Source organism: Hypanus sabinus, chromosome 8, assembly GCF_030144855.1.
Source record: "Hypanus sabinus isolate sHypSab1 chromosome 8, sHypSab1.hap1, whole genome shotgun sequence".
Taxonomy (NCBI): domain Eukaryota; kingdom Metazoa; phylum Chordata; class Chondrichthyes; order Myliobatiformes; family Dasyatidae; genus Hypanus; species Hypanus sabinus.
In genome coordinates, this window is record NC_082713.1 from 148086343 (window position 1) to 148099071 (window position 12729).

The 12729-nt window shown below is 46.3% G+C and overlaps 1 protein-coding gene across 1 annotated transcript in view; it reads left to right on the plus strand.

The window, feature by feature from the left end:
- lrp6 (low density lipoprotein receptor-related protein 6) overlaps positions 1-12729 on the plus strand; it is a 145905-nt gene that overhangs the window by 64766 nt on the left and 68410 nt on the right. The window contains exon 4 of the mRNA XM_059978207.1: positions 501-698. Coding sequence (XP_059834190.1) covers positions 501-698 — 198 coding nt within the window. The remainder of the gene's footprint in view (positions 1-500; positions 699-12729) is intronic.

A 12729-nucleotide genomic window follows, 5' to 3' on the forward strand; every position in this document is an offset into this window, starting at 1 on the left:
CAATTAACAGGTTGAATGATTTGACTTGTTGATAATTACTCCAATTGCATTATTTAAATTTAAAAGATTGACTTGTGCAGTGAGCTAAGGCATTTAAATTTAAAAGATTGACTTGTGCAGTGAGCTAAGGGGAGTCTTGATAGATTTGTTTCATGTTACAATTTTGTCATAAAACCAATATGAAAATGATAACAGGATTACTTGCATTAGCTTAATTCTTTCTAAAATTTAAAAAAAAATCTTGTTGATGTTTGTACTGTACCTTTTGGCTTTAATTTAATTATAACAAGTTATTTCATTGAAAGACGACCGTATTCAAAATATCTTAGTGTTGAAATTGGAGAATCCCCCAATAAGTTTGCAGGCTCATCCTATATGGAAAAATGTGTGTGCCTGTGTCTTGAGACGACTTGTTATTCCATTATTTTAACCCTGAAATTCAGTGCATGTTGAAGTTAATTTCAAGGTCCTTAAATGTTTTATTTGTTTTTTAATCTTAGGTACATGTATTGGACAGATTGGGGTGAAGTGCCAAAGATAGAACGAGCTGGAATGGATGGTACAAAGAGATCAATTATAATTGACAACAATATTTACTGGCCAAATGGGCTGACCTTGGATTATGAAGAAGAAAAATTATACTGGGCAGACGCTAAACTGAGCTTTATTCACCGATCAAATTTTGATGGAAGTTTACGGTAAGTGTATTTTAAGAGAAATTATTTCCTATGATTGAAATAGCAACTTGTGTTATTATTGAAAGGTGATTAAGACAATTGCTGAAGTCCCTCAGTAGCTGAAGCTTGTCATTTAATGATACAAAACACCCTCCCTTTTGGTTTGTGGTAGACTTCTTGTATATTACATTGAAGAACAAGTATTGTTGGAGGCCAACAAACTTTCAATGGAAAAGTTAAAAAAGTCAGTGAGATGTTTCTTTGTAACACACAATTCAGTATTAGATCACTGGAATTTTGTCAGTTGTTTAAAATAAAACTTCAGCAAAGAGGGTGCCAAACTGAACAGACTGATTTATTTTCTCGATCTTGGGCCATAGGATATTGGAGTAGTATAGAGTCATTCAGCCCATTGAGACTGCTCTGCCATTCCAACATAACTGATTTATTATCCCTCTCAACCACGTTCTCCTGCTTTCTCCCGATGGCCTTTGACGCCCTGACTAACAAACACCTATAAACCTTTGCTTTAAATATATGCAATGACCCAACCTCCACAGCCATCTGTGGCAATGAAGTCCATGGATTCCTCACCCTCTGGGTGAAGAAACTCCTCCTCATCTCTGTTCTAAATGGATGCCCCACTATTCTGAGGCTGTGCTCTCTGGTCCTAGACTCTCCAATTACAAGAAACATCCCCTCTGCATCCACTCTATCTAGGCTGTTATCCCTTGCCCCCCCCCCTCCCCCCCCCCACCCAACATTCCTCTGCAGTGAGTACAGGGCCAGAGCCATCAAACACTCTTCACTCATTAATCATTTTATTCCTGGAATCATTCTTACGAACCTCCTGTGGATTCTCTCCAACACCATAATGTTTTTTTCTTTGATGAGGGGCCCAGAACTACTCTCAATACTCCAAGTGCAGCCTGACTAATGCCTTATGAAGCCTCACCATTGCATCCTCTCAAAGTGAGTACCATTACTGAATTTGCCTGTCTTACCACCGACTCAGCCTGCAAGTTAACATTTAGGAAATCTTAAGCAACACGCACACACACACACACACACACACACACACACAGACAGTTTTGGGCTGAGACCCTTCAATCAGGACTGGAAAGGAAGGGAAGGAGTCAGAGTAAGAAGGTGGGGGGAGAGGAGGAAGAAGTACGAGGTGGCAGGTGAAACCGGGAGAGGAGGAGGGGTGAAGTAAAGAGCTGGGAAGTTGATTGGTGAAAGAGTTAAAGTGCTGGAGAAGAGGGAGTCTGATAAAGGACAGAAGACTGTGGAAGGGAAGGGGGAGGAGCACCAGAGGGAGGTGGCGGGCAGGTAAGGAATGAGGTGAGGGTGGGAAACAGAAAAACAGAATGCTGAAGGCGGGGGTGCAATTACAGGACATTCAAGAAATCCATGTTCATGCCATCAGGCTGGAATTTTTTCATTATGTTAATGGTATGTAATGATTGTTACTCTTAAGTCTGTGAGTGAGAAAAACAAGTGCAAGACAAAATCTGCTAACTAGTGGCACATAAATTCAGAGTCGGAAATGAAAGCAATCCCAAACTGTCTCATGATATATTTCGAAAACACTTCTGGACCCAAGCGTTTTGGATAGAGGGTACTCAACCTGTATTATTTAAAATTATAAACTAGTTTCGAGTACACATCTCAGGTTGTTCTTGTAAATCTGATCTGTGATTGTTGGAATAAGCAATCCTAGTTCTAGGTGTTGAGCAGTTTGGAAGAGTAATGTTGTAGGATTGCCTTGAATTACCTAAAGGGTTTTCGTCTCTTGCGTATAAATTAATAATGGGTTCAGGTAGACAATCTCTCATGCTGAGTTGTCAATCTAAAGTCATTGCTTGAGCTAGAATGGTTTTATTTTCGATAACTCACTAAATGTAAGATCATTTGTTTCATTATTCTGGAAGATGTTTACCATTATCCTGCTTTTGGCTGGAGCCGCAGGACAGTGAGAGAACTCCTTTCCAAAGTGGGATAATTGGCTACATTCAGTGCATTTACTTTGGGCATCAGAGTGTCCTGCTGATGACATACATACAGATAGTTTGAGGTGGTACCACTCTGCTGCATTATTTCATGCATGCTAAGTACGTCCATTCCTATTTAATATTAAAATGATAACTGAATCAATCTTCTGCAGAATGAACACATGCCCCAGTTTAAAGAATCAAGTGGATGTTGGGGTGTTGACCCTCATTAAAATGGCTTATAAATTTGCCAAAGATTAGTAAAGTTTGAATGAAAGCTATGAAAACATTCTTTCATGTAGGCACTTGGTTAAATTCAATTTTAATACCAGTCCCTGAAAGCTATGGTAGCATTATGGTAAGCACAGCATTTTACAGTATAGGCAATCCAAATTTAATTTCCGACGCTGCCTGTAAGGAGTTTTTACGTTTTCGCTGTGACCACGTGGGTTTCCAGCTGCTCTAGTTTCCTCCCACAGTCCTAAGACAAACCGGTCGGTAGGTTAATTGGTCATTATAAATCGTCCTGTGATTAGGCTCGGGTTAAACAGGTGGGATGCTGTGTGACACAGCTGGAAGGGCCTCCTGCGCACTGTATCTCAATCAGTAAATGTCTTTTGAATTTAGAAGGATTGAAGGGATGATTTATTTCAGTAATTTGAGAGAGGGAGAGAGAAGCTAAAGTCAGCTGTATCACTATTACAGTGGAGTAAAAGGAATTACAGAGGCATGAGAGATGAGCTGGCCATAGTTGACTGGAAGGGCACACTAGCAGGGATAATGGCAGAGCAACAATGGCTGGAGTTTCAAGGAGCAATTCGGAAGGTGCACATTGGATACATCCCAAAGAAAAAGCATTCTAAAGGGAGGATGACACAACCGTGGCTAACAACAGAAGTCAAAGCCAACATGAAAGCAAAAGAGAGCATATAAAAAAAGTGGGGAGTCAGAGGTTTGGGATGCTTGTTTAAAAACTAACAGAAGGCCATTTACAGCCATAAGAAGGGAAAAGATGAAATGTGTAGGTAAGCTAGCCAACAATATCAAGGAGGATACCAAGTGTTTTTTCAGATAAAGTAAAAGAGAGGCAAGACATTGGAGGTAGTAATAGGAGATGAGAAAAAATGGTGGACAAACTGAATAAGTTCCCCAAGGTTCTGAAATAGGTAACTGAAGGGATTGTGGAGGCATTAGAATTGATCTTCCAAGAATCACTCGATTCTGGAGGACTAGAAAATTGCAAATGTCATGCCACTCTTTAGGGAGAGAGACATAAACAAAATTATAGGACTTCAGTGGTTGGGAAGATGTTCGAGTCAATTATTAAGGATGTGGTTTCGGGGTACTTGGAGGCACATGATAAAATAGGCCAAAGTCAGCATGGTTTCCTTCCTTCCCCGACAATTCTGTTGAAAACCTTGGAGGAATTAACAAGCAGGCTTAACAAGAGAGGATCAGTGGATATTGTGTACGTGGACTTTCAGGAGGCCTTTGACCAGGTGCAACACATGAGGCTGCTTAACAAGATGAGAACCCATGGTATTACAGGAAAGATACTAGCATGGATAGAGAAGTAGAGATACTAGAGGATTGGCTTATTGGCAAGAGGCAAAGAGTGGGAGTAAAGGGAGCCTTTTCTGATTGGCTGTCGGTGATGAGTAGTATTTTGCAGGAGTTAGTGTTGTGACTGTTTTTTTACATTGTGCGTCAGTGACTTGGATGCCACAGTTGATGACTTTGTGCCCATTTTTACAGACGATACGAAGATTGGTAGAGGGGCAGGTAGTGTTGAGAAAGCAGAGAGGCTGCAGAAGGACTTGGACAGCTCAGGAGAATGGACAGAGAACTGGCAAATGGAATACAGTGTCAGGAAGTGTATGGACTTGCACTTTGGTTGAAGGAATAAACATTATACTATTTTAGTTATAGTATTTTAGTTTTTAGTTCTGGTATTTTAGTTCCGGTCACCAAATTATAGGAAAGGTGTCAACAAAATAGAGAGAGCACAGAAAACATTTACTAGAATGTTACCTGGGTTTCAGCACCTAAGTTACAGAGAACGGTTGAACAAGTTAGGTCTTTATTCTTTGGAGCGTAGAAAGTTGAGGGGGGACTTGATAGAGGTATTTAAAATTATGAGGGGGATAGATGAAGTTGACGTGGATAGGCTTTTTCCATTGAGAGTAGGGGAGATACAAACAAGAGGACATGAGTTGAGAGTTAGGGGGCAAAATTTTAGGGGTAACACAAGGGGGAATTTCTTTATTCAGAGAGTGGTAGCTGTGTGGAATGAGCTTCCAGTAGAAGTGGTAGAGGCAGTATGGACAGGAAAGGAATGGAGGGTTATAGGTTGAGTGCAGACCAGTGGGACTAGGTGAGTGTAAGCGTCGGCATGGACTAAAAGGGCGGAGATGGTCTGTTTCCATGCTGTAATTGTTACATGGTTATATTGTAGCGATGTGCTACACACAGCGCTGAAATAACGACACGCAGTTGGTAAGTCGTTTCGAGACTAGTTTATTCAAACTTTGCGGTGCTGGTATTTCAATCCCTAGCGCCCGCCCTCTCCAGGCAGAAATGATATCAGAGGTGCATTACCAAAGTCTCTCTCCGCGCGCTGGCTATTTGTGAGCCGGTTCACCTGTGCAGAAAGTGGGTCGCCACATAACCCTCCCCGCCCCCCCAGTACCGGCGATACACCCCCAATGTCCTCAGTCTGGGTCGGACTCTGTTTGGGAGGTCTGCCTCTGCGCCATGGTGCCTGAACCGCGACCGGCTGCGCCAAGTCCACATGGGCTGGTTTGAGTCGGTCCACCGTGATAACCTAACCTCCTCTTTCCTCCCAATGTCCAGGACGTACGTGGACCCGTTGTTGTTGATCACCCTGAATGGCCCCTCTTACGGCCGCTGTAGCGGTGCCCGGTGTCAGCCCCTTTGTACAAACACAAACTTACAGTTCTGCAGGTCTTTGGGTACATGGGTCGGGGTCCGTCCGTGCTGTGAAGTTGGTACGGGGGCCAGGTTGCCGAGCCTTTCGTGTACTCTGTCCAGGACTGCTGCAGGTTCTTCCTCTTGACCCCTTGGGGCTGGTATGAACTCTCCCGGGACGGCCAGGGGCGCGCCGTACACCAACTCGGCCGACGAGGCATGCAGATCCTCTTTGGGTGCTGGACGAATTCCAAGCAGGACCCAGGGAAGCTTGTCCACCCAGTTAGGTCCTCTCAGGCGGACCATGAGAGCCGACTTCAAGTGATGGTGGAAGCGTTCCACTAGTCCGTTCGACTGTGGGTGGTAGGCAGTTGTGTGGTATAGCTACATTCCCAACAGGCTGGCCACAGCCGACCACAGGCTGGAGGTGAACTGGGCGCCTCTGTTGGAGGTAAAGTGGGCCGGTACCCCGAAGCGTGCTACCCAGGTTGCGATCAGTGCTCGGGCGCAGGAATCGGCAGATGTGTCGGTGAACGGGACCGCCTCTGGCCACCTCGTGAACCGGTCTACCATAGTTAGGAGGTACCGCGCTCCTCGGGACACTGGTAGGGGGCCCACGATATCCACATGAATGTGGTTGAACCTCCAGTGGATGGGTTCGAACTGCTGTGGCGGGGCTTTAGTGTGCCGCTGTACCTTGGCTGTTTGGCACTGCGTGCACGTTCTGGCCCATTCACTGACCTGCTTGCGAAGTCCGTGCCACGCAAACTTGCTGGAGACCAACCGGACGGTTGTCCTGATAGATGGGCGCGCCAAACCGTGTATGGAGTCGAAAACCTGCCGTCTCCAGGCTGCCAGGACGATGGGGCGAGGTTGGCCGGTAGCCACGTCGCACAGGAGGGTCCTGTCACCTGGGCCTACGAGAAAGTTCTGCAGCTGCAAACCCGAGACTGTGGTCCTGTAGCTGGGCATCTTGTCATCTGCCGGCTGCGCATTCGCCAGTGCTGCATAGTCCACCCCCAGGGACAGGGCCTGGACAGCTGGTCTGGAGAGTGCATCCGCCACGACGTTGCCCTTTCCCGAGACGTGCTGGATGTCTGTCATGTACTCCGAGATGTAGGACAGATGTCGCTGCTGGCGAGCCGACCAGGGATCGGACACCTTCGTGAAGGTGAAGGTCAACGGTTTGTGGTCTGTGAACGCGGCGAATGGCCTGCTTTCTAAGAAGTACCTGAAATGCCGGACTGCCAGGTAGAGCACCAACAGTACCCGGTCGAAAGCACTGTATTTGAGCTTGGGTGGTCGTAGGTGCTTGCTGAAAAACGCCAGGGTTTGCCAGCGACCCTCAATAAGCTGTTCCAGCACCCCACCGACTGCCGTGTTAGATGCGTCCACTGTGAGGGCGGTGGGGACGTCCATTCTGGGGTGCACTAGCATCGCGATGTTTGCCAAGGCTTCTTTTGTTTTAACGAAAGCGGCGGCGGACTCCTCGTCCCAGGTAATGTCCTTGCCCGGACCCAACATCAGGGTGAACAGGGGGCGCATGATTCGGGCAGCTGAAGGGAGGAAGTGGTGGTAGAAATTTACCATACCCACGAATTCCTGAAGGCCTTTGATTGTGTTGGGTCGGGGGAAATGGCAGACTGCATCTACCTTAGCGGGCAGGGGGGTTGTCCCGTCTTTAGTAATCCTGTAGCCGAGGAAGTCGATGGTGTCGAGCCGGAACTGGCATTTGGCCGGGTTGATTGTTAGGCCGTATTCACTCAGTCGGGTGTAGAGTTGACGGAGGTGGGACAGATGCTCCTGACGACTGCTGCTGGCTATGAGGATGTCGTCCAAGTAGATTAAAGCGAAGTCCAGGTCGCGTCCCACCGCGTCCATTAACCACTGAAGTGTCTGTGCGGCATTCTTTAGGCCGAATGGCATGCGGAGGAACTCGAAAAGGCCGAAAGGGGTGATGAGTGCTGTTTTGGGGACGTCGTCCGGATGCATCGGGATTTGATGGTATCCCCGGACGAGGTCCACCTTGGAGAAGATCCGTGCGCCGTGCAGGTTTGCTGCAAAGTCCTGAATGTGCGGCACAGGGTAGCGGTCCGGTGTGGTAGCCTCGTTCAGCCTGCGGTAGTCGCCGCACAGTCTCCAGCCCCCTGTTGCTTTGGGCACCATGTGCAGGGGGGAGGCCCATGGGCTGTCGGACCGCCGTATGATCCCCAATTCCTCCATCCGCTTGAATTCCTCCTTCGCCAGGCGGAGCTTTTCCGGGGGGAGCCTTCGTGCGCAGGCATGGAGGGGTGGTCCCTGGGTCGGAATGTGGTGCTGTACCCCGTGTATGGGGATGGCTGCCGTGAACTGCGGTGTCAGAATCGATGGGAAGCCCGCCAGGAGTCTGGTGAATTCGTTGTCCGACAGCGTGATGGAGTCCAGGTGTGGGGCCGGCAACTTGGCTTCACCCAGGGAGAATGTCTGGAAAGTCTCGGCATGTACCAGTCTTTTCCCTTGCAAGTCGACCAGCAGGCTGTGAGCTTGCAAGAAGTCCGCCCCCAGGAGTGGTTGGGCCACCGCGGCCAGTGTGAAGTCCCACGTGAACCGGCTGGCGCCTAACTGCAGCTGCACTGTGTGGGTGCTATAGGTCCGTATCATGCTGCCGTTTGCGGCCCTCAGGGTGGGTCCTGGCTTCCTGTTGCGGGTGTCGTACCCCGTTGGGGGCAAGACACTGATTTCCGCTCCGGTGTCGACCAAGAAGCGACGTCCCGACTGTTTGTCCCAGACGTACAAGAGGCTGTCCTAGTGGCCAGCCGCCATAGTCATTAGCGGCAGCTGGCCCTGGCCCTGGCAGGGCGGGTGACAACGATGGGCTTTTGTGCCCCACCGCTGGTGGTAGAAACACCACTGTTCACTGGCCTCCTCACTCCTGTCTCTGTGTTGTGTGTGCCTCCCTGCCGGGCCTGGTCTGGTCCGCTGTTGGGCGCGTGGCCTGGTAATCTGACTGACGGACGCCACGCTTTCCCTCTTGGCTTTCCACAGCACGTCTGCCCGGGCCGCCACCTTCCGGGGGTCGCTGAAATCTGCGTCGGCCAGCAGCAGATGAATGTCCTCGGGCAGTCGCTCCAGGAACGCTTACTTGAAAATGAGGCAGGGCTTGTGTCCGTCAGCCAGGGACAGCATCTCATTCATCAATGCTGACGGCATTCTGTCTCCCAAACCGTCCAGGTGAAGCAAGCGGGCACCCCGCTCACGATGTGAGAGGCCAGAGGTCCCAATGAGCAGCGCCTTGAATGCTTCATATTTGTGTTCTTCTGGGGGCGACTGTATGAAATCTGCAACCTTGGCGGCCGTCTCCTAGTCAAGGGTGCTCACCACATGGTAGTAACGCGTGGAATCAGAGGATATCTGCCAAATCTGGAACTGGGCTTCTGCTTGGCTAAACCACATGCGTGGTCGCAGCGTCCAGAAAGTCGGCAGTTTTAGTGAAACTGCGTGAACAGATGAAGAGTTGGTCATCTTTGGTCCCAATCCCGTTTGGATCGTCGGGGTCACCAATGTAGCGATGTGCTATACACAGCGCTGAAATAACAACACGCAGTCGGTAAGTAGTTTCGAGACTAGTTTATTCAAACTTTGCGGTGCTGTTATTTCAATCCCTAGCACCCACCCTCTCCGGGCGGAAATGACGCCAGAGGTGCATTACCAAAGTCTCTCCCCGTGCGCTGGCTATTTGTGAGCCGGTTCGCCTATGCAGAAAGTGGGTTGCCACAATATCTGGTTACTTTCGAATTGAGAAAATTCAACAATCCAAGGTGCATAGGATCTTGGAAGTCCTTGTGAAGGATTCCCTAAAGGTTGATTTGCAGGTTGAGTCAGTGGTGAGGAAGGCAAATGCAATGCTAGCATTCATTTCAAGAGGACTAGAATATAAAAGCAAGGATGTATAAGGCCTTATAAAGCACTGGTAAAGTCTCACTTGGACTATTGTGAGCAGTTTTGAGCGCCTTATTTAAGAAAGGATTTGCTGACACTAGAGAAGGTTCAGAGGAGACTTACAAGAATGATTCTGACAATTAAAGGCTTATCACATGAGGAGCGATTGATGGCTCTGGGCCTTTGCTTGCTGGAATTTAGAAAAATGAGGGTGAAAGGCCTAGATAGAGTGAATTTGGAGAGGATGTTTCCTGTAGTTGGGAGTCTAGGACCAGAGGGCACAGCCTCAATAGATGGACATCCATTTAGAACAAATGAGGAATTTCTGTAGCCTGAGGGTGGTGAATCTGTGGAATTTGTTGCCACAATTGGCAGTGGCTGCCAGGTCATTTGGTGTATTTAAGATGGAGGTTAATAGGTTCTTGATTAGTCAGGGAGTGAAAGGTTATGGAAAGAAGGCAAATGACTGGGGTTGAGAGGGAAATGGATCAGCCATGATGAAATGGCAGAACAGACTAGATGGTCCAATTCAGCTCTAATAATCTTATTTGAAATTTGTTTAATGAAAATCAATTTTTTAATAGTGGTACTACAACATTGTGTAGTCTTTAAAATCTAAGCTATTTTAAGGGTGCAATCAGGAAGTCTTATATGCATGGGTTGATGGTCAATTGGAGTGCATGACCAAGTGCATTTGGGGCCCTGAAATTTTGTAAAATGTGGGTCAAAATGAAAATAAAAAAAAGGCAATAAAGTAGTTAGAGTTGAGATTCAAATTTCCTGATGGAAAAATAAAATGAGTGCCCCAAAGACCACATGCTTGTACCTCATCCTTTGCTTGGTTGGTCAGATTAATCCCTGAAGAACTGAGAAAAATTATTATTTTTTGATAGTCAACGACATCAGAAAAATCATTGGGTGCCCGAACATTAGTCCTGATGTCATAGTCTCAGGACTTGATAGTATGAAACAGGTTTTTAAAACAAATGCATAACATTACCTTAGTTTGCAGTTTCATGAAGTTGTAGCGGGTGTTGTTCTCCCCTTTCATAGTCGTAGAGAAAAGGGAATGTTGGCAGCTAGGAACCCATTATTCACACACAATGGGTATGGACTGTAGCATAAAAATTGTACCATTTCAATTTCAATCAGATTGATATCACATGGATACACTTAAAGATGCAGAAAAATGCTTTTTTGGGGAAGTATTATTTCTAGTTCTGATGTTTTGGGTACAGAGCATGTCAAAAAAAAGCAGTTCAAATAAAGACACAGGCATCTGATTAAACACTGTAAAACCTCAAAGGGAATAATTGTGGTGGTTAGAGTTTAATTACATTGGTTTCAGGAGATTGTTGCAAGGGCTCCTCCAGAAGGCGTCAGGAGCCTAGTTATCTTCTATAACCACTCTTCTATTATAAAGTCAGAAGCTGGGATATTTGTTGATGATTCCACAATGGTCAACTCCATTTGCACCTCAAATGAAGCAGGTCATGCCTGCAAGCAGTGAACCCTTAGCAACAAGTTACGGTCTTCACATTGCAAGTAACATCAGTACCACAAAACATGCCGTCACCCTTCTGTTCAGTGGAATTACCATGATTAGGTAATTGGGATCTAGATAGAGGAAGCAGGGGTGATTTCAAGAGCAGGATCAAGGACACTGTCCATTGATGCTACTCAGTCAAATGCTGCATTGCTCCACATCTGGAGTTTATATTTTTCATCTTTTCATATTTTCATATTGGTACCAACACTGATACCTGGAGCTCAGTGTTTAGGCTGAAACCTAAACTGGGCATCAGTGAGTAGGGTATTGCTGGGTAGGAGAGTGTAATCAATAACTTCCATCACTGATTGAAACTGGATTCATCAACTGGGGGTAATTTATTTGTTCTGGATGTGTCCTTTTTTGAATGAACTGGACAGACAGGACATAATCTGGGAAGTTTTCAACCCAGAGCAAACTTCTTTGTTTAAAAACTACTGGAATAACTTGGATAGCACCACTAGATGTGGTAGTTTGAGCATGCAGATCTTCAGAGCAATTTGGCCATGGTATTGTTCGGCTCCACTGGCTTTGTTGCATCTAGTGATCTTAGCCATTTTGTGAGAATGAAGTGAATTGGCAAGAGCTTGATTTTTTTTTGAACTGTTTCCATTCCTTCAATAGAGGGTAAACATCATTGAACCCACCCCTCAAAAGCACTGTAGGAGTACATTCACAGGAAGAAATGCTGAGGTTAAAGAGGATTGGTCACCGCCACCTTCTCAAGGCATTTGGAGGTGGCCAATGAATTCTGGCATTGCTGATGATAGCCAAATTGGGAAGGGGATCAGTATGAAGATGGGAAGGATTGAAATTGTTCAATTTTGCATGAATGGTAAATGGTGTCCTTATCAGCAATGTTGTCACCCAGTAGGTAAATGGGGGGGGGGCAAAAAAGGTGGTGTAAATCTCTTTTAGCTGTACAAATGAATTTGGAATGTAACTGTGGTTAATGAGTGTCGGAGAGGGTTGGCTTTTCATAGATTTGGTATCAAATGTAAAGATATTTAAGTATACGTTAATTCTGGAACTAAATTAATTGCACCTGAAATTTTTGTGCTGCTGAGAGGCTGAACGACTGTCTTTGTCTGGGATTGTTTAAGGAAATTCTGTGTTGTTTCTGCACTATAAAATTGGATCGCTGCCTGTCACAATTTTAAAGGACTTATTTCAAGCTGCAGAGGCGGCTTGCAGCCTGTGGCTTAACTTCTCCTTCAGTGCAAGGCTTGGTGATTTGGGAAGAGGGGTCTGATCCTATTTTGGCTTGCTCTATATAAGATGAGTCAAACACATGCACATCTGCACTTGATTAGAAACATATTTAAGGGACAAACCACACGCTTCTTTTTCCAACTGGTCTTCAATATCTGTCTTTATTCAACAGTTTATAAATTGCATCATGTTAAATGCAGTTTTAGTGACTTGTCATAATTTGTTATTTATTGCATCTGTAGTTCGCTGCTTTCCGTATGTCAGGACTGGCTGATGCACCCCGCCCCCCCCCCATTCCTTAAAGTTCCTTATCCATTTGGCTTTTGGGAAGTGCGCTAATTTTAGCACCAGCAATAAAGCTAGAATTAATCAGATAACTTGCTAACGAGAGAGCAGTGAAAGTGGACCTTAGGTACACGTGGTCTGTGCTTCATTACATTCAGCAGCCTTC